This window comes from Callospermophilus lateralis, chromosome 7, assembly GCF_048772815.1.
Source record: "Callospermophilus lateralis isolate mCalLat2 chromosome 7, mCalLat2.hap1, whole genome shotgun sequence".
In the NCBI taxonomy this organism is placed as follows: Eukaryota; Metazoa; Chordata; class Mammalia; order Rodentia; family Sciuridae; genus Callospermophilus; species Callospermophilus lateralis.
The window spans coordinates 90067071-90086418 of record NC_135311.1 but is presented as its reverse complement, the minus strand read 5'-3'; the positions used below and the strand labels follow the sequence as shown (position 1 = coordinate 90086418).

At 37.8% G+C, this 19348-nt stretch overlaps 1 protein-coding gene across 4 annotated transcripts in view; it reads left to right on the top strand.

Annotated features, from left to right (window-relative positions):
• The window catches only part of Il12rb2 (interleukin 12 receptor subunit beta 2), a 71676-nt gene that overhangs the window by 38351 nt on the left and 13977 nt on the right, over window positions 1-19348 (top strand). For 3 of the 4 annotated variants that reach the window (XM_076862313.2, XM_076862314.2, XM_076862312.2), the window contains 3 exons: window positions 12183-12383; window positions 16849-16947; window positions 17031-17189. In XM_076862313.2, coding sequence (XP_076718428.2) covers window positions 12183-12383; window positions 16849-16947; window positions 17031-17189 — 459 coding nt within the window. The remainder of the gene's footprint in view (window positions 1-12182; window positions 12384-16848; window positions 16948-17030; window positions 17190-19348) is intronic. The other variant, XM_076862315.2, reaches the window with a different exon arrangement.

Below are 19348 nucleotides of genomic sequence, written 5' to 3'. Positions count from 1 at the left end.
ATAGCTAGGTAGATATCTATATATCTATATATATTTTTTTCAAATATATAAGCTATCAGGGCTGAGGCAGGAGAATTTCAAGTTCAAGGCCAGCTTCAGCAGCTTAGTGAGGCCCTACGCAACTTAGTAAGACCCTGTCTCAAATTAAAAAAAACAAAATTTTTTAAAAAGGGACAGGATGTGGCTTAGTGGTAAAGTACCCCTTTGTTTAATACCTGGTACCAAAAAAATAAAATAAATAAAAGGAGCCAATAAAGATATGAAAATATGTATAGTTTAACTAGCAATCAATGAGAGGAAAATCTTGAGGAACCAGCTGGGTGTGGTGACACATGCCTGTAATGCCTGTAATCCCAGTGACTCGAGAGCTGAAGCAGCAAGATCACAAGTTCAAGTCCAATTTCAACAATTTAGAGAGGCCCGAAGCAATTTAGTGAGACTCTGTCTCAAAATTAAAAAGGACTAGAGATGTAACTGAGGGTAAAACACCCCTGGGTACCAAACAAACAAGAAAATCATGAGAAACCAAATCAGACTGACAGAGTGAACAGAATCAGTGTATCCTGTCTTGGTGAGATATAGGGAACAGGTACTCTTATATGCTATTGATAGGTGTGTAAAGTGATTCAACATTCCGGAAAGCAACTCAACCATATATAATGAAATTTAAATATGAACATATTTCTTGACCAGCAAATAACCAGATAAGTGTTTAAAATGTAAGTACAAAGACATTTGTGGGAAAATTGTTTGAAGTAGCAAAACACTATAAATGACCTAGATGTATAATAGTAGAGAATGAACTGGTTAAATACACCTTGATGCTTATCTACCTTAATTCCACAAAAGCAATAAAGTAATACTGTAACTATATTTGGGGGGATGGGTGAATACCACTGAGCACTTGACCACTGAGCTACATCTCCAGCCCTATTTTGTATTTTATTTAGAGACAGGGTCTTGCTGAGTAGCTTAGCACCTCACTTTTGCAGAGGCTGGCTTTGAACTCACGATCCTCCTGTCTTAGCCTCTCCAGTCACTGTGATTACAGGAGTGTGCCACCATACCCAGCTTAACTATATTTTTATTGACATGGAAAGATGCACATTGTAAGTGACCAAGGAGATTTTCAAAAGTATACATAAAATAATGCCACTTAAAATGTATATTTACATGAGTATATAACTTTTGCATAGTAAAAGTAAAATCTAATAGAAAATAAGAAAATGCTCACAGAGGGTCATCCTTGCATCATGGGATTACAGGTGACTTTTTTTCCCTTTTACTTTTTATATTTAATTTTTTTTCCCTTCCATGGGTAAGTATTGCTCATGCAATTTTAAAAGTCAATGCTGTGATACTGAACTGATGTTTTCAAAATGTAATATATATTAGAATACCTTACTTTCCAAATCTCATTGCAGATGATCCTTGAGGTTATAAACCTGATAAATGTAATGGTCCCATTCTAGTGTCCTTATTGAAATTTGGTGACAACTTCCCAAAGTGACACATTTCCTCATGTTAGAGTGCACCTCTACTTTATTCCCTCAACAGTCATTTACTGAGTATATATTATATAAGGTAAATTAAATCCATCCACAGGTAAAAAAGACACCAATGCAGGGTCGAGGTCCTCAAGGTACCTCAAGTAGAAGAAGAGATGGATGTAAACACAAGCTAAACTGTACTCAGTATAAGTGTGAGGTCGGAGCCATGAACAGGAGTGCTAGAGACAGAACTGAAGAGGCAAATTGGTGTTAGCCAGGTAAATGAGCTCAGGTGTGCAGGTGTGAGCGTTTTTATAAAGTGAAAATTGAGCAAGCTTTAAGTTTAAAAGAAGAACTAGCAGTGGGGGAGAATAAATAAAATTTATTTAATATTGCAGAGACCTAGTGCCTGTGCTCAAGAGCTCCTGAAATTATAGGAGTCAGAGGTTGGTACATTCATAAATGGGCCTAGCAGTTAGAGCAACAGCCCACCTCCTCATGAAAAGCAGTGCTTGCCATAAAAGCACTGACAGGTTCTGGGGGTGCCGTCCATGAATCAGGAATCTGGGAACAGGTGCGTCACTACTGGGTCTCTAGACTACAGTTTTAGCCCTGAAACTTCCTAAACTTACCTGGAGAACCATGAGCTACAGTTAAGCTTTTGTTCCTCTCCCCAAAGGAAAAGAACAACTCTGCCAATCAATCCAAGACAATAAAACATACTCCCTAATGGAAAACCAAAATAGGCAGTAACAATAATATTTTAAAGCCCAATAAAAATAGTTGATAAAACCTAATGCCTCTTGTTGACAAGATAAAGAGATAGATAAACCTCTGATCAAATCAACTGGATGAAAGAGAGAGAGGGAGAGGGGCAAACAAAACATTGGTAAACATATTTTCCCCTGGCAAACTTTACAATCTAGATGAGATTAATAACATTGTGAAAAATGCAAAATGTTAAAATTAGCACCAGAAGAAACTTTTTAAAAGTTAACTGTAGCCAGGTACTGTGGTGCATGCCTGTAGCTGAGGCTGGAGGATCATGAGGTTGAGGCCAGCCTGGGTAACATAGCAACTTCCAATCTTAAATAAATAAATAAACAAATAACCAGGAAAAAAAACCAACCAAACAAACCCTGAACTATAATCCTTTAAAATGTTATTGTAACCATTTAAAATGTTGAAATAAGATTTAAAAACTTATTTGTACCTCCATGCTCTCAAAATAAAAAATAAATAAATAAAACCCAGGCCCAACTGTTTTATAACTGGACCCCCCAAAAAACTCCTATGTTATTCAAGTTGTTACAGAAAATAGAAAATAAGGAAAGCTGTTCAACCTATTTTATGGGGCTAATTTAATTTTAATAGTAAAAACAGATAAAGACCAAAAACAGATAAAGACGGTACAAGAGAAATTTTTGGCTAGATCACTTGTCAACATTGACACATTGATGCATAACCTAAATGAATTATTAGCAACTTGAATCCAATACATGTATTAAAAATTCATGCCAATAATTCCAGTTTCCAGTAGATCATATAAAACACTTAGAAGTCATTACTCTTTCCTAGCACAGGTAAAAAGATGAACAAACTGAAAAAAAAATCAACAATTATTTGATCCACCAGAGAAATCAAGTCACAGAAGGAATCACTGTCCCCAGAATTGAAAAGAGAGACAGGGAAACACCTAAGGGAGGTGGGAGGGACTGAGAGGCATTTTCACAGTTCACAGTACAGGGACACAGGCTCACTAACAGACTGAGACCTAATCACAGGTCTACAGAATGCTTCCCTGCTCTATATCTTTCCACCTTACTAAATGTCCACTCATGCAGTTTCATCTACTTGGCACATTATATGTGCCCTTCATCAAAAAAAAAAAAAAAAAAAAAAAAATACAAGACATACTAAAATACACAAACAAAAGCAAAACCACAGTTTTGAGAAGAGCAAACATCAGAATCTGACTTGGATACAGCACAGATGGTGGATTTATCAGACCTGGAATTTAAAACAACTATGATTATTAATATACTAAATATTTTAATGGATAAAGGAGAAAACACACAAGAAGAGATCAATAATATAATCAGACAGATGGAAATTCTAAGAGAGAATCAAAAAGAAATGTTAGAGATCAAAAACACAGTAGTCAAAACGAAAGATATCTTTGGACTTATTAGTACACAGGACATGACTGAGGAAGGAATCTCTTAATGTGAAGATATTACATTAGAAACTTCTAATCTGAACAGTAAATTTTTAAAAAACACTAAAAAAAAGCTAACAAGCAAAAAAACAAAACAAACAAAAAAAAAAAAAAACACATTACACAAAAACAATGGAATGGCTATAAAATGTGTAAGATACCCCAAATAATAAAAATACTAGAAGGGGAAAAAAGAACCAAATACATATTGAAAATGCAATGATGAAAAATTTTCAAGTTATGTCAGAAATCAAACATGTATAAAAGAACACCAAATAGGATAAATGCTTTAAGAAACAAAGACAGAATTAGGGATGTAGCTCAGTTGGTAGAGTGCCTGACTCACATGCCCAAGACCCTGGGTTCAATACCCAGCACCACAAAAAAAGAAAGAAAGAAAGAAAGAACCCATCACAACTTATATCTAGGCATATCATTAGAACTGCAGAATATTTAAAATAAGATTTGGAAAAAGCCAGCAGGGGAAAATCCTTACTTATAGGGACACAAATCTAAGAATCACATCAAACTTCTAAGAAATCACGTAAGCAAGAAGAAAGTAAAATATCAAAAAGTATTGAGAGGAGGCAGGGGAACCCAACAACCTAAAATTATGAACCCTGTAAAATTATCCATCAAAATTGAAGAAGAAATAAGATTTTGGAATGTTCTTTTTCTTCAAACAATTGAAGGAATTTGTAACCAGTAGACCTGCCTTTGCAAGAAAGGCTAAATGAAGTTCTTCAGAAAGAAGAAAAGTTGTTTAAAGTAGAAACTGAAATTTACATTTTTTTTTAAAGGAAGAACATCAGAGAAGGAATAAGTAATGGTAGAATTCAAACTTTATTCTTATTTTTAATTGATACTTACCTCTTTATTCAAAATAACAGTAGCAACAATTTATTATTTTGTGTGTGTGTGTGTATGTGTGTGTGTGTGTGTGTGTGCTTATGCATGTTTATATGTAAGTAAAATGAACGGCAGCAATAAGACAGGTGACAGAGAAGGAATTAGGATTATTTTGTTGTTATAAGGTACTTGCACTATCCTCAAAGCAGTATAGTGTTATTTGAAAGTGAACTTGAATTAGTTCTAAATGTACATTGCAAACAATAGGGCAAGCACTAAATATAGTTTAAAAAGAAGTATAATGGATATATTCTAAAATGAAAGCATATAAAATAATTGGTAAAAACCATAAAAGTCTGGAAAACAAGAAAGGAACAAACTACAAGGGTGAAAGGTAGGAAAGAGTAGCAAATATGGTAGATATTAATCCAACCATATCAATAATCACTTTGAACATCGATGACATAAATGCTCCCATTAAAAAACAGAGATTATTACAGTGAATTAAAAACGAGACTGAGTTGGTGGTTTTTTTGTTTTGTCCACAGGAAACCCTTTTAACGTAGACATATGTACCTTAAAGGTAAAGAGATGGCAAAAGATATACCATGTTAAAACCAATCAAAAGAAAGCTGGAGTAGCTGTATTAGCACATTGCAGAGCAAAGAAGTTATCAGTGACAAAGGGGGCATGACAGAATGATAAGGAGTCAGTTTTCCAAGAAGACAAAACAATCCTTAAGGCGTATAAGCCCAACAACAGGGAATCAAAATACATGAGGCAAAAACTGATAGAACTGCATGGAGATATTTAAATCCACTATTATAGCTGTAGACTTAACACCTGATCAGCAGAAATGGAAGATCCTGAAGACAGAAAGCCACCAAGGACATAGTTGACCTCAACAATACCACCAGTCAACCAAATATAATGGACATCTATAGGCTACTTCATTTAACAACAGTGGAATACATATTCTTCTCATGTTCATATTTACTAAGATAGACCAAATTCTGGCCATCCCATGTATCTTCATGAATTTTAAAAAGTATAAATCACACAATGTCTGCTGTCAGACCACAATGAAATTAAACTAGAAGTCAATTACAAAAAGATAACTGTAAAATTCAAAATACTTGGGGATTAAACAAAATAATTCTAAATAACATGTGTCAAAGAAAAATCTCAAGAGAAACTTAAAAATATTTTCAACTAAATGAGAATGAAAATAAAAATGAAAACACAATTTAACAAAATTTATGGGATAAGGTGAAAGCATAGAGGAAAATGTATAGCATTAAAAGCATTTATTAGAAAAAAAAAAAGAAAGATCTAAAATTGATCTTCTACACTTCCACTTTAGGAAATTAGAAAAAGGGAAACTGGAGGAGTAAGCTGGGCACTATAGTCAGAATGGCAATTAACAAGAATACAAGCAACAATAAATGTTGCTAAGGATGTAGGGGGAAAGGTACACTCAAGCATTGCAGGTGGGACTGCAAATTGGTGCAACCACTTTGGAAAGCAGTGTGGAGACTTCTTTAAAAACTTGGAATGGAACCATCATTTGACCCAGTTATCCCACTCCTTGGCTTATACCCAAAGGACTTAAAGTCAGCATACTACACTGATGCAGCCACATCAATGTTTGTAGCAGCTCAATTCACAATAGCTAAACTATGGAACCAACATAGGTGCCGTTCAACAGGTGAATGGTTAAAGAAAATGTGTTATATATGCACAATGGACTATTACCATATGGATTCAGCCATAAAGGAGAATGAAATTATGTCATTTGCTGACAAATGGATGGAACTAGAGACCATTATGCTAAGTGAAATAAGCCAATCCTAAAAAAACCAAAGGCTGAATGTTCTTTCTGATATGCAGATGCTAACTGACAATAAATGGGGCCAATAGCGGGGGGATTGGAGGTTCACTGGATTAGACAAAGGGGAACAAAGGGAAGGGAGAAGGTATGGGAACAGGGAACATAGTAGAATGAATCAATTACACGACAAATGTAACTCCACATCATGTTCAAGAATGGGAAGTTATACTCCATGTATGTATGAAATATCAAAATACATTCTACTGTCATGTATAACTAAAAAGAACAAATAAAAAATTAAAGATTAAGCTGGTAGTAAGCAAAGAAAGAGAAAAAATATCAACAAAACTAGAAGCTAGTACTTTGGAAAGATCAATAAAAGTAATGAATCTGTAGCCAGAACAAATAAAACTGTGGGGTATATACAAATTAACAATTTCAGAAATAAAAGGGGATTTTCACTATCAATCTCATCAATATCAAAGGATGACAAGTGATGAGAAAGGCATAGACCTTAACTATTCATAAAAATCAGCTTGAAGTGCACCATAGACTTAATTGTAGAAGGAAAACTATATCCAGGCATGGTGGCTCATGCCTGTAATCCAGCAGCTTAGGAGGCTGAGACAGGAGGATCAGGAGTTCAAAGCCAGCCTCAGCAACTTATCAAGACCCTAAGCAACTCAACCCTATCTCTAAATAAAATACAAAGAAAGGCTGGGGATGTGGCTCAGTGGTAAACACCCCTGGGTTCCATCCTAGTACCGAAAAAGAAAAAAAAAAAAAAAAGCTCAAAATCATATATCATTAGAAATTTGCAAATTAAAGCAATAATAAATATCACTGCACACCTGTTGGAAAAAAACAAAGATGCTGAAACATGAAATGTCAGCAATGTTGTGGAGCAACAAAGACCTACTCATTACTGATGGGAATGCAAAATGGTACAGACTCTTTGAAAGATAGTTCGCAGTTGCTTACAAAACTAAACCTTGTTATCATATGATTCAATGATCATACTTTTTAGTATTTCCCCAAATGAATTAAAAACTTATGTCCACAAAAATATCTGCATGTGAATGTTTACAGCAGTTTTGTTCCTAACTTCCCAAACTTGGAAGAAACCAAGATACATTTGGTAGGTGAATGGAGAAATAAATAAATAGTGGTACTTCTAGACAATTAACTATTATTCTATAGTTAAAAAATTCTCAAGCCAGGAGAAGATATGGAGGAACCCTAAATATCTGTTACTGAGTCATATTAGTCTGTTTTCCATTGCTGTAACAAAAACACCTGAGGCTAGATATATACAAAGGAAAAGAGATTATTTAGCTCACAGTTTTGAAGATTTGCTCATCTATGATGAGGGCCACCTTGGCTCTGTCACAATGATAACATTGTGAAGGGGGCACATATAAGGGGAGGATCACATGGCAAGAAAGGAAGCCAGAGGGTGATCTGGGGTCAGGCTTGGTCTTTTATAACAACTCACTCTTGTGAGAATTAACTCTGTCCTGGAAACCAGCATTATCTCTGGCAAAGGCAGGACCTGCAATGACCTAACCATCTACCACTAGACCCCACCCCTAAAGGTCATCGCCTCTCAATACTGCCACACTAGGGACCAAGCCTCCAGCATGTGAACTTTTGGGGGACAAGCCACATCCAAATCATGACATAAATGAAAGAAACAAATTTGAAAAGGCTCTCTGCTGTGTGATTCCAACTATGTGATATTCTGGAAAAGGCAAAACTATGCAGAAAGTAAAAAGATCAGTTGTTGCAAAAGTTGTGGGGGAGGGAAGATAAATACGTGTAACACAGACAGTTTTTAGTGCCGGGAAATAATTCTAAATGAGGCTGTGATAAAGAATACATGTCATTATGCATTTGTCAAAGCCCATGGGATTTATAATACCAAAAGCGAAGTCTTAATGTAGACTATGGACTTTGGACGATAACGATGTGTCAATGTATGTTTGACATTTGCAACAAACAGACTCCTCCCATCCCAGAGCTGGAGAGAGAAGGTGGCTGTTGGAGGGGTGGGAAGTAGATGAGAAATCCTATTCTGCTCATTTTTATTGTGAACCTAAAACTGTTGCTAAAATTCACTTAAAAAAAAAAAAAAAAAAAAGGAAAGAAATGGGGCTGGGGTTGTAGCTCAGTGGTAGAGTACTCGCCTAGTATGCATAAGGCACTGGGTTCGATCCTCAGCACCACACAAATATAAAATAAAGATATTGTGTCCACCTAAAATTAAAAAAATACTTAAAAGGCTCTTGTTCTTATAAAAAAAAAAGAGAGAGAGAGAGAGAGGAAGAAAGAAAAGTACAGAATGATCAAGTAGGGTTAATCCCAGGAATACGGGATGGTTAATAATAGAAAAATATGTCAATGTAATTTATCACATTAATACCCCAAAAAAAGGATATGCTATTACCAGATGTAGAAGATGTATTTAGTTAAAAAAGCCTTTAGTGAGCTGGGAGCGTAGCTCAGCAGCAGTGTACTTGCCTGTCATGTACAAGATCCTGGGTTCAGATCCTAGCACCATAAACCAAGCAAAACCATCAATTGTAAATTAACAGGATTTTTTTGTAAAAATAAAGGCTCTTTAAAAACTATGAATAAAACATTTTAGCTTTTTAAAAGATTCTCTACCAAAAGCTTGAGGATACCTCATCTTGATGAAGAGATAAAGGCATACCTGTAATCCCAGCTACCTGGGAAGCTGAGGCAGGAGGTTGCACGTTCAAGGCCAGTCAGGGCAACACAGTGAGACCCTGTCTCAAATAACAAAGCTGGGATGGGGTTGTGGCTCAGTGGTAGAGCACTTACCTGGCATGTATGAGACACTGGGTTAGATTCTCAGCACTGCATATAAATAAGTAAATAAAATAAAGGTCCATCAACAGCTAAAAAAAAAAAAAAATTAAAAAAATAACAAAGGGCTTGGGATATAGCTCAGTGGTAAAGTGATTATCTAGGTTGTACAAGGCCTTGGATTAAATCCCAGTATTACCAAAAAAGAAAAATAAGAGGTACAAGCACATTCTCTTTAAAATTAGCAACAACATAAAAACAAAGAAGGAAACGAGATTTAATAAGAGGGTTTGAAGGAAGTGATATCTTAAGTGTGCAGCTAATAAGATTATTTACACGTAACATTCAGCAAGGCCAGGAAACAAATTATTAACGCTAATTAGAGAGTGTAGCAAGTTTGCCAGAAATAAGAATAACACACACAGGTCATTAATAGTAGAAAAAGTAATGGAAAATAAAATGCCACTTAAATAACAAACTAAAAGTATAAAGTGTCTAGGAATTAAGCTAATGAAGAATATACAAACACTTTAAGAAGGAATTTTTAGGGCTGGGATTGTGGCTCAGTGGTAGAGCGCTTGTCTAGCATGCGGGAGGCACTGGGTTTGATCCTGGCACCACATAAGAATAAACAAGGGTGTTGTGTCCATCTACAACTAAAAAAAAAAAGAAGGAATTTTTAAAACTCCATTAAAAGATATCAAAGAAAGGGAGGGTATGGTATCCTGAGCCTAAAGTCCCAGCTACATGGATGGTAGGGACGAGAGAATCAGGAGTTCAAGGCCACCCTGGGCAACACACGGACAACGGAGTAAGACCATATCTAAACACACACACACACAACACACACACACATCAGAGGAGATCTGAATAACTTCATCAAAATAGTATATTTATAAATGGAATGATTTAATATTTTAACAGTATCAAGTCTCCCTAAATTAAACTATAACTTAGTGTTTGATAAGTATCATTTTTCCAAATGATATTTGGAAAAATTAACTCATTGTGTAGAATAAATAATAAAGTAGAGCTGGGCTATAGCTCAATTGTAGAGCACCAATCTAGAAAGCACAAGGCCCTGGGTTCAATTCCCAACACTGCAAAGTAAATAAATATAATAATAAATAATAATAATAATAATAAATATATTTATTCCCTTTAAAAATATAACCCCTTGGCCCAGCAGCTCAGGAGGCTGAGACAGGAGGATTATAAGTTCAAATCCAGCCTCAGCAACTTCAAGGTGCTAAGCAACTCAGTGAGACCCTGTCTCTAAATAAAATACAAAACAGGGGTGGGGATGTGGCTCAGTGGTCGAGTACCCCTGAGTTCAATCCCTGGTACCAGAAAATAAATAAATAAATAATCCCTTGGATGGATTTGAACTAAAAGTCTCAATGTAAAAAGATAAAACTAAAAAAAAAAAAAAAAAAAAAGATAATAAAAGCCAAGAGGGCAAAACATAGCTGAGTATATTCATTACTGTAGAGGGGAGGATTTTATAAATAAGACTCAAAATTCAAAATGCCCAAACCATGGATAAATTTGCCAACATCAATGTAACTATATATGTGCGACAAACACAATGTAAAGTTATCAGAAAATTGATAGACTGGAGTAAAAGTGTTGAAAACCGACAAATGAATAATACTTAGAACATAAAAGCTATTTCTGCCAATCAGAGAAAACAGGAAACTCAACAGAAAAAAATGAGTGACATTTATGAATAGGCAGTTAAAGAAGGACAAAGTTGAACAGTGAGTAATCGGTGAAGAAAAGCTCAGCTTCACAAAAAATCAGAAAAATGAAAAGAACACCATCAAGTATTATTTTACACATTTCAAGTTGGCAAAAATTAGGAAATCCAAAAATATCAAGGGTTGATGGAAGAATGAGAACCCTCATGTTAATCTTGTTGGAGCATCAAATGACTATTTTATTTATTTACATATATATAATTTGTTTGTTTGTTTTTGTGGAGCTGGGAGTCAAATCCAGGGCCTTTGTACACGCTGGGCAAGTGCACTACCACTGAGCTAAATCCCCAACTCAACTGGCTATTTTACGGATTGACCTCAATTCACTTAGTATTAAGTGAAATTATATGTGAATTAACTCTACAGCTGTGCACAAATATCCAGAAATGCACAGCTGCACAAGAGGTCATGTAAGAGATCCTTTCCTACATCCCTGTCTGTACTGGCCAAGAGCTGGAAGGAACCTCCAGCTGGTCACTTGGAGACTGGACAAGGAAAGGGTTTAGGCAGCTGTTTGAAGGAAAGAGCTGGATTTCCATATAGCAGCATAATAGATATGTCCGAGAAACATAATGTTGAGTGAAAACACATTAGAAAAAGCCTTAGATGAAAGAGCTCTCAATAATCTAATATGTTCATGAAAACACAACACACAAGCACAAATCCACACTAATTTTCAAGGACACATCTAGAGTCATATGGTATTACATCCCCTAGAGTAGGCACTTGGGGCACACACAGGAGTGGAAAGAGGAATGAAGCACAAGGAGGATAATAACTCTACAAATAATTCCACGCCATCTTTGCAAGAGCTGGCAGTGCTAATTCTCCACAGTCTGAGAAGTAGAGAGACCCTAAATCTGCGGTGCTGAAGTCCTTAAAGAGAGATTGGGCAGGGCGTGGTGGCCTGTAATGCACATGCCTGTAACCCCAGCAGCTCAGGAGACTGAGGCAGGAGCATCAAGAGTTCAAAGCCAGCAACTTAGCAAGGCCCTAAGCAACTTAGCAAGACTTTGTTCAAAATAAAATATAAAAGGAGATGGGGATGTGGCTCACTGGTTGAGTGCCCCTGAGTTCAATCCCTGGTACTCCCCGCCAAAAAGAGCAAGAGATTGGTTCTTCCTAAAACTTGGCTGAGATGAGCTGTTGTGTTTTTCTACCTTTATCTATTCTGATTTTGTCCCGCTTCTTTTTCCCCTCTAAAGGATTGCTGGCTCCTCACCAGGTCTCTGCATATTCGGAGGATGTAGATGGCATTGTGGTGACCTGGCAGGCCCCCGAGAAAGCTGCCTCAGTCGTTCAGCAGTACGTGGTGGAATGGAGGGCGCTCCATCTCGTGGGCAGCACACAACCTCCTCCAAGCTGGCTGTGGGTGCCCCCCTACAATATGTCAGCTCTGATTTCAGGTACTGAATTGCTGACTTTCACCTTAGCAAGCTACCAAGTTCACATTTGTTTGGGGAAGCTACAGACCAGGATCCAGAACCTTGCCTTCAATGACATGATAACCCAAGGTGACAATGGACAGTGACAACCTAAGTCCATCAAGAAAGCACAGCAGAATATACCACTAGAATCATAAAAGGTCAATGTGTTGACTAAAACAACCCTGATATTTATGGAAAAATCATACCCCTAGCACAGTGCCTAAGAAGATGAACGTACTTGAACCCAACAATTATGCTAAGAGCTAAGCTGACAGTGTGTCAGTGTGATAGGTTATCTTTACCTTTGAATTTTTTTTTTTTTTTTTTTGGTAGAAAAAGGAAAAAGAAGGTTTATTGCTTTGCTAGCAAAGGAGAAACACAGGGACTCCTATCCCAAATGCTGTGATTCTGCCCATCAGCAGGAACCGGGGGTTTTTAAAGAGGTGATTCAAAGGCTACATTCCACATGTTCTCTGTTGGAGTTAAAATCCACTTGTTAATTTGGGAGACAGTCATTTCCGAGATCTTCTGATACTATCCCCCAAATCTGGATTACTTCATTCCTAGGATGGGTGAGTGCTCAAGGACAGATAGCTCTGTCTAGGATGGGGAAGAAATTCCTTTGGAAATTTGTTCAACTCAAAACAATCATGCAGATGAACAGTCATTATTTTGAATCCATCATACAGATGAGAAAGGGGATCTTTCATTTCCTATTCTGCTACTTATCATTGCTGTGATAATAAATCCAGAATTGTCTGTATGGTAACGGGTGTCCCTATTCCTCAAGTTCTGAATGTGTCAGTAGTTAGAATCAAGTGAGAGAAAACATCTGAAAATATATTTACATGTTTGGACAGAACTTGGTTAATTAGTTATTTCAAGTACAGCCTAGTGATTTTAAGTTCTGGGTCTGCAGCTACACTACCTGGGTCTGAGTCTTGGCTCATGTCACAAATAGCTGTGTGATCTAGGGCAAATTACTTAACTTGTGTGCCTCAGTTTCCTCATCTGAAAAATAAGTACAGTATTACTTCATTGGATTGTTGTGAGAGCTAACTGAATTAACATGGAAAATGTTTTGAATGGGGCCCGACATACATTAAGTACACAATAATTTAGCTATCATAATGTTATTACTAAATGTTCAGACCTAAGAGTTTAATAGGTCTGCAGGCTCTAAATCCCATATTTTCATTGCACCATGACAATCATTACACCTTCTAGGAGGATGTTATACACCCTTCTTAAGGACCCAAGATTTGTATGATAAAATAAACAGGGCACAGACTATGATGATATATGAGCTGGTTCTTAACTGTGTGCCCCTTTTATAGTCTGGCTGCCTAGATTTCTAGTAGGTTAAGTTTTAATCACCACCCTTAAAGAGGGTGGTGATTAAAACTTAATCTACTAGATATAACCCAGCAAGCTTCCAGAGGAAGGTAGCAAGTCATTAGGAGACTAAAACTTCAAATCCATTTAGGTATGTGGGTGGGGGGGGAAAGGGCTGGTTGATGGCATGGCTGTTGCTTCTTTTAAACAAGTATGGGCATAAAATAGGGGTGCCTGAAGTCTCAGTTACTCAGGTGGCTGAGCCAGGAGGACCACTTGAGCCCAGGAGTTGGAGGCTAACCTAGACACCATAGTGAGGCTCTGTCTCAAAAAAACAAAACAAAAAGTGTTTTTCTTTTACTGTCCCTGGAGAACAAGCCTAAATCCCAAATGGAAATTAAAAAAAGACAGGTATCAATTTTGAGAAGCAACTTTGATGGTCTCTAATAGGACAATCAATTACCTCTCAAGACAACATCCCAAGTTTTTGCAGTAGAACCAATTCTCTTTCAGGACTGTTCTGCCCATCAAATCAGACAGAACCGTGGATAGAAAAAGCATTCACTGAACTGTGAAATTGTAAGCAGTTATTACAAACTATATCAGGACTCACCATGGTGGACAGTTTGAACTATTTGCCCTATAGTTCCTTCTTTGGAAATCCTCTGATTCTTTACAAACACCATGAAATAGATGACAATACAGAATGTTTTATGCACTTAGTAAGATAAGTGTTGTTAAGCTCTTTAGAATTATGCACTTGAGCAAAATCAACATACTAATGAGTAAAATGACTTTATTAAAATATTTTTGCTGCTTGGAAACACTTGTTTAGCTATCAGTTTATGTCGATGTAAGATTCTAGAAATATACACTTGAAATATTAAGTAACTTATACTTGCCATGAATTTTAATGGGCCTTCTCCAGTCGGTAAGATCCCCCATTGTCATTGGTCGAACACCAACCTGTTCCCAGTTTCTGACTGGGGCCAGAGTTGAGTGTTCAGAATACAATCTGATGCCTAGACTGTAGGTTGGTGGGGCCAAAGCTGAGTGAAAATGCTTCTGACCATGTGAACATTCCTTTTACAAATATACACCAGTACAGTGTCTGGAAATGGGGGCCGGGCTGGTCTTACATCTAGATGAATTGGTTCCCTCTTCTGCCTGCTCCCATCTTACTTTCTCTTCTCTCACACTTGAGAGGTAAAATTAGCTTTCTGCGGAAAAACCACTTAAGAGATGGCTTTTAAACATGGACCGGGGCCTTTGCTCAAGGGCACCAGGTGTGTATGAATGTGTGGAAGTGGTGGGGTCACACTATAGCAAGGAAATTAAAAGAAGACAGGGGGTGGGACTAAATGAAGGTCTTAGGAGTAGGGACTTTTTCCATTGAAGGTTCTTAAAATGTGGGGCAGATGTGATTAGGGAACGTTCATACAGAATCAGTCAGAAAAATTGAACAGAACCAGGGAACAAGCCTTGCTGGAGTTCTACTGTCTTTGGAAAGGGTAACACAGCTGAGTTATGGAGCCCCATGTTTTCCTTCCTCCACTAAGGGTGGCCCATTCACAACATCTGATGTGGCAGTTCCCAAGGCTGCTCCCCTGACTCAGCATGGAACCTGGACCCTAGTGAGCTCTTCTGGAATTACCAGATCTCCATCTGGCACACTCATTGGCACCTTCCATGACTAAGGGTAGAACAGCCAGGCACTGGGAGCAGAAAGCCATAACAGAACCTTCCCAGATGAAATATGATTCTAGGTATGGGGTGAGGGGGCCACTATCCTCTGTGGCCCTTTGAACTTCTTGGTCTGGATGCCACCCACAGATAATCTTTGGATTATGGGGACAAAGGCTGGCAAGGGTTCTTTTCTCCATTTCATTTGGTTCACAAATTGGAATTGGAAATCGCCCATGACGTGCTTTCCAATTTGTGATCTCTTCTGACAGGACTGGTTGCTTTGTGTGCTGCCTGCTTACTGGAACATTTAAGGGACAATGGATTTTTATAAAAACACATCCAATTTAGTAAATTATTCTATCATGTAAAATTCCTCTGCTCCCCCAAAGAAGACCTTGAACTTCAATCAATTGTCAGTGTAAGGGACTCTAGCAACCTATCAGCAGAGCATTAAGCAATATTGGAGAGTTCTTACTTTGACCTCCTGCTACTATAGTTACCTAGCAGGGATTATCTCTCTTTTTCCTTTCAAATTTCATTTGGAATTTGAAGATATATCATGGGCAGAATATATAGGAGCAAGGGTTTTTGTTTGTTTCTTTGTTTGTTTCTTGTTTTTTTTTTTTTTTTTTTTTTTTTTTTTTTTTACAGGCAGGAGAACTCTTGAGATTAGTGAAAATAGGAGTTTGGGGAAGGAAGAGGAACTTGCCAATAAGCTTCGTGACTGACAGTAAAGGGCAGTGTGGCTCTTTAAAAGCTGGGAAGGAGCATTAGCATTCCTGGGACTCATCCAAATCTCCAGGCTGTGAAGCAACTTGGAGACCTAAGTGGAACAAGGGAGGGAAGGCCAGGCAGGAGCAAGGGGTCGGGTTGCACTGAGAGTGCCCTGGTTAGTCATCCCCACTGTGCCATCTGGAGCCACCCTCTCAGATCCTGATAAGCATCATGGAATTAGAAAAGCTACTCAGGTGCTGTGCCTGCAAAATGCCGGCCTCATTTTCTTGTAAACAACTTCTTTGTAGAAGTCAGAGGTTTTTTCCTTCAAGGTGAGTTGTTAGTTTGTTTTGCCCCTGACATGTACACCCTCCCCAGGTCAGTCTGCGTGTGTTTGTATTCCTTTTTGTAATCTGAATAGATTTGTCTCCTTAGTCATGACAATCCTGTTTGTATGAAGAGACAGGTTGGTTGGTTGATTTGTTTCACTCTTGGAAGTTGGGAGCATTGATTTCTAAAAGCGGGCATCATGGCAAATAGGATGCTGAGAATTTGTAACTCAGGTCATCTCTTTATTCTCAGTCCAGACTGTCCTTGAACCATCTTCAGACTAAGGCAAGAAATGCCCTGGATGAAGATATTAAAATGGCTCCCTGAGTGACCCACCAGGCACAGCACACCTATTCTAAGAACTCCCTTTTCCTTGCAGAGAATATAAAGCCCTACGTCTGTTATGAGATCCGAGTGCATGCCCTGTCCAGGGATCAAGGAGGATGCAGCTCCATCCGGGGTAGCTCCAAGTACAAAGGTGAGCCTTGGGACCTTTTGCCAAATTTCACTTCACTTTTGGATTTGGAGGGTGACAGAAGTCTCCTATGTCCTTCTTTCCAGCACCACTGAAAGGCCCCCACATCAATGCCATCATGGAGGAAAAGGGAAACATCTTAATTTCATGGAACCACATTCCAGTCCAGGAGCAAATGGGCTGCATCCTCCACTACAGGATATACTGGAAGGAGAGGGACTTAAGCTCCCAGCCAGGGCTCTGTGGTAAGTGTGAGGATTATGTGCTGTGGGGTCTCCTGTTTGGATGTGGGGAAAACACAAGTTTGGGCATGTGTGTATCCACACACAGTGCTAGCACCATGCCTGGTGCCTGGTAAGGACTCCATAAGTATTTGTGCAATGAATTCAATTAAGACAAAAGTCATCCTGTGCCAAGCAAATTGTAAGACTACAGAAATGAAGTAAACTAGGTTCTCAAGGTGCCTGTTCATAGGCAGGGAGAGCATTTCAAAAAGCAATCCAGGCCTCTTAATACTAACTCTGTAGGCCCTGAGGTTTGTGAACAACACGTTTGGAGAACTCTTTTTTTTTTGTACCAGGGATTGCACCCAGAGGTGCTTAACCACTGACCCATATCACCAACATTTATTTTTATGTTTTACTTTGAGACAGGGTCTTGCTAATTTGCTTAGAGCTTCACTAAGTTGCTGATGCTGGCTTTGAACTCACAATTCTCCTGCCTCATTCTCCCAAGTGGCTGGGATTACAGGTGTACACCATTTTATCCGGCAACATTTGGAGAATTTGTAAATCCTCATATTTGCAATTGCCACCAAAGCACATTACTTTCTCCTTAAAATGAATAAATTACAATACTGTAAGCCTTTATGACCCATAATCATTCTGTAACTATAAAGCCAAAGCAATTAAAATAAATTCTGGCTGCAGCATTATCTCAAATGATTTCATGAAACACTACTCATTCATGTAACTGTTTTAAGTCACTTCCAAGATTTGATGTTCCAATCTTTGATTTAATCAGAGCTTTTCTTCCCCCCCCCCCCCTTGGCTTCTTCATTTCATAAACAATTGGCTTTCTTTCAGGAGCATTTATCATAAAGAAAGAACATTTTTATTCGTTCATGAGCATTATTAGGCCCAAGAAAAATGTAACAAAGCTATCCTGAGAGGTAGATGACAGAAGCCTACCTACAGGAGTGACTTTTTCCTAAGGGATTGTCTTATCTCTTGATCTTAGAAGATCTGCAGTATTGCTTCTCTAAAAGCTACTTACTTTTTATTATATAAATATATGTGCACATGTTAAAAAGTTCAAATAGTTCAGAAAGATATAAAATGAAAATTCTCCCTTTCTTTGCATTTGAATTGTTAGCAGTTCTTTGTTCTTAAAAAAAAAGTAATGCAAATACAAGAATTTATTTAGAATCTATTCTATATTTTGATCTACACTTTGCTTTACCATTCAATAATACATACTACAGATCTTTTTTAACAGCACCATAATATTCCACTATAAAATCTTACAGTCATTTGCTTATCTAATCCACCATTGATAAACAGAATATATCACCAAACAGAACTGCTTCCCACTGACCCCTCAGGGTGTCAGTTCTGAAATACATCCCAAGAGGTGACCCCAAGTGGTCAATTGACTTCTTCATGGGCCACATGGAATTCTTAATGTGAAATTTGACCCCAAAAGCTATTTTCATTTTGACGGAGTTTACAACCATGGTCAGTTGGCTCTTGAAGCCATTCTTATAGATATCGAAGGAAATATCTATCTTATTTTGCTGCAAATTGGATGAACCTAAAGTCTATGTAAGATTATTTTAAAAAGGGAAGAGAGCAAATTCAATTCATTGTTCCATTTCATAACCATTTTAGGTTATACTTTTACTTAATTTACTAAACACTTATTGATGATGTTCCCTTCAGAGATGTCAGTGGGGAGAGAGAGGGAAAGAGATATGCAATATAACTGCTATAATTGAGAACTGACAATAGCTTATTGCATTTGGCAAATAGAAATCATTTGTGAATTCATGAGAGTAGTTTCTGGACAGCAGTAGTAGGTAGAGGAGACAGGAGGAAAACACCAGCAAAGAGGAGCATCACAATAGAAAGCAAGGGTGGTACTCTGAGGAGCAAGAGGCTCCATCTCCCTTATCTTGGCACCATTAACCAGGCCGCAGTCCTAAGGCACATGCAAGTGTTAGGAGCCCAAAGCAAAAGGATGCTTAGTCCTCCTGGACAGGAAAGGGGAGGAAGAACTGGGCCTAAGCTGTCTGCATGTTATTAATCCCACAGGAGATTCTGGTACACAGCCTTTCCCACTTAGGATCCGTTACACTTCACTACCACTGAATGGTCCCTGCTAATAGACTCCAAGAGTTCAAGGG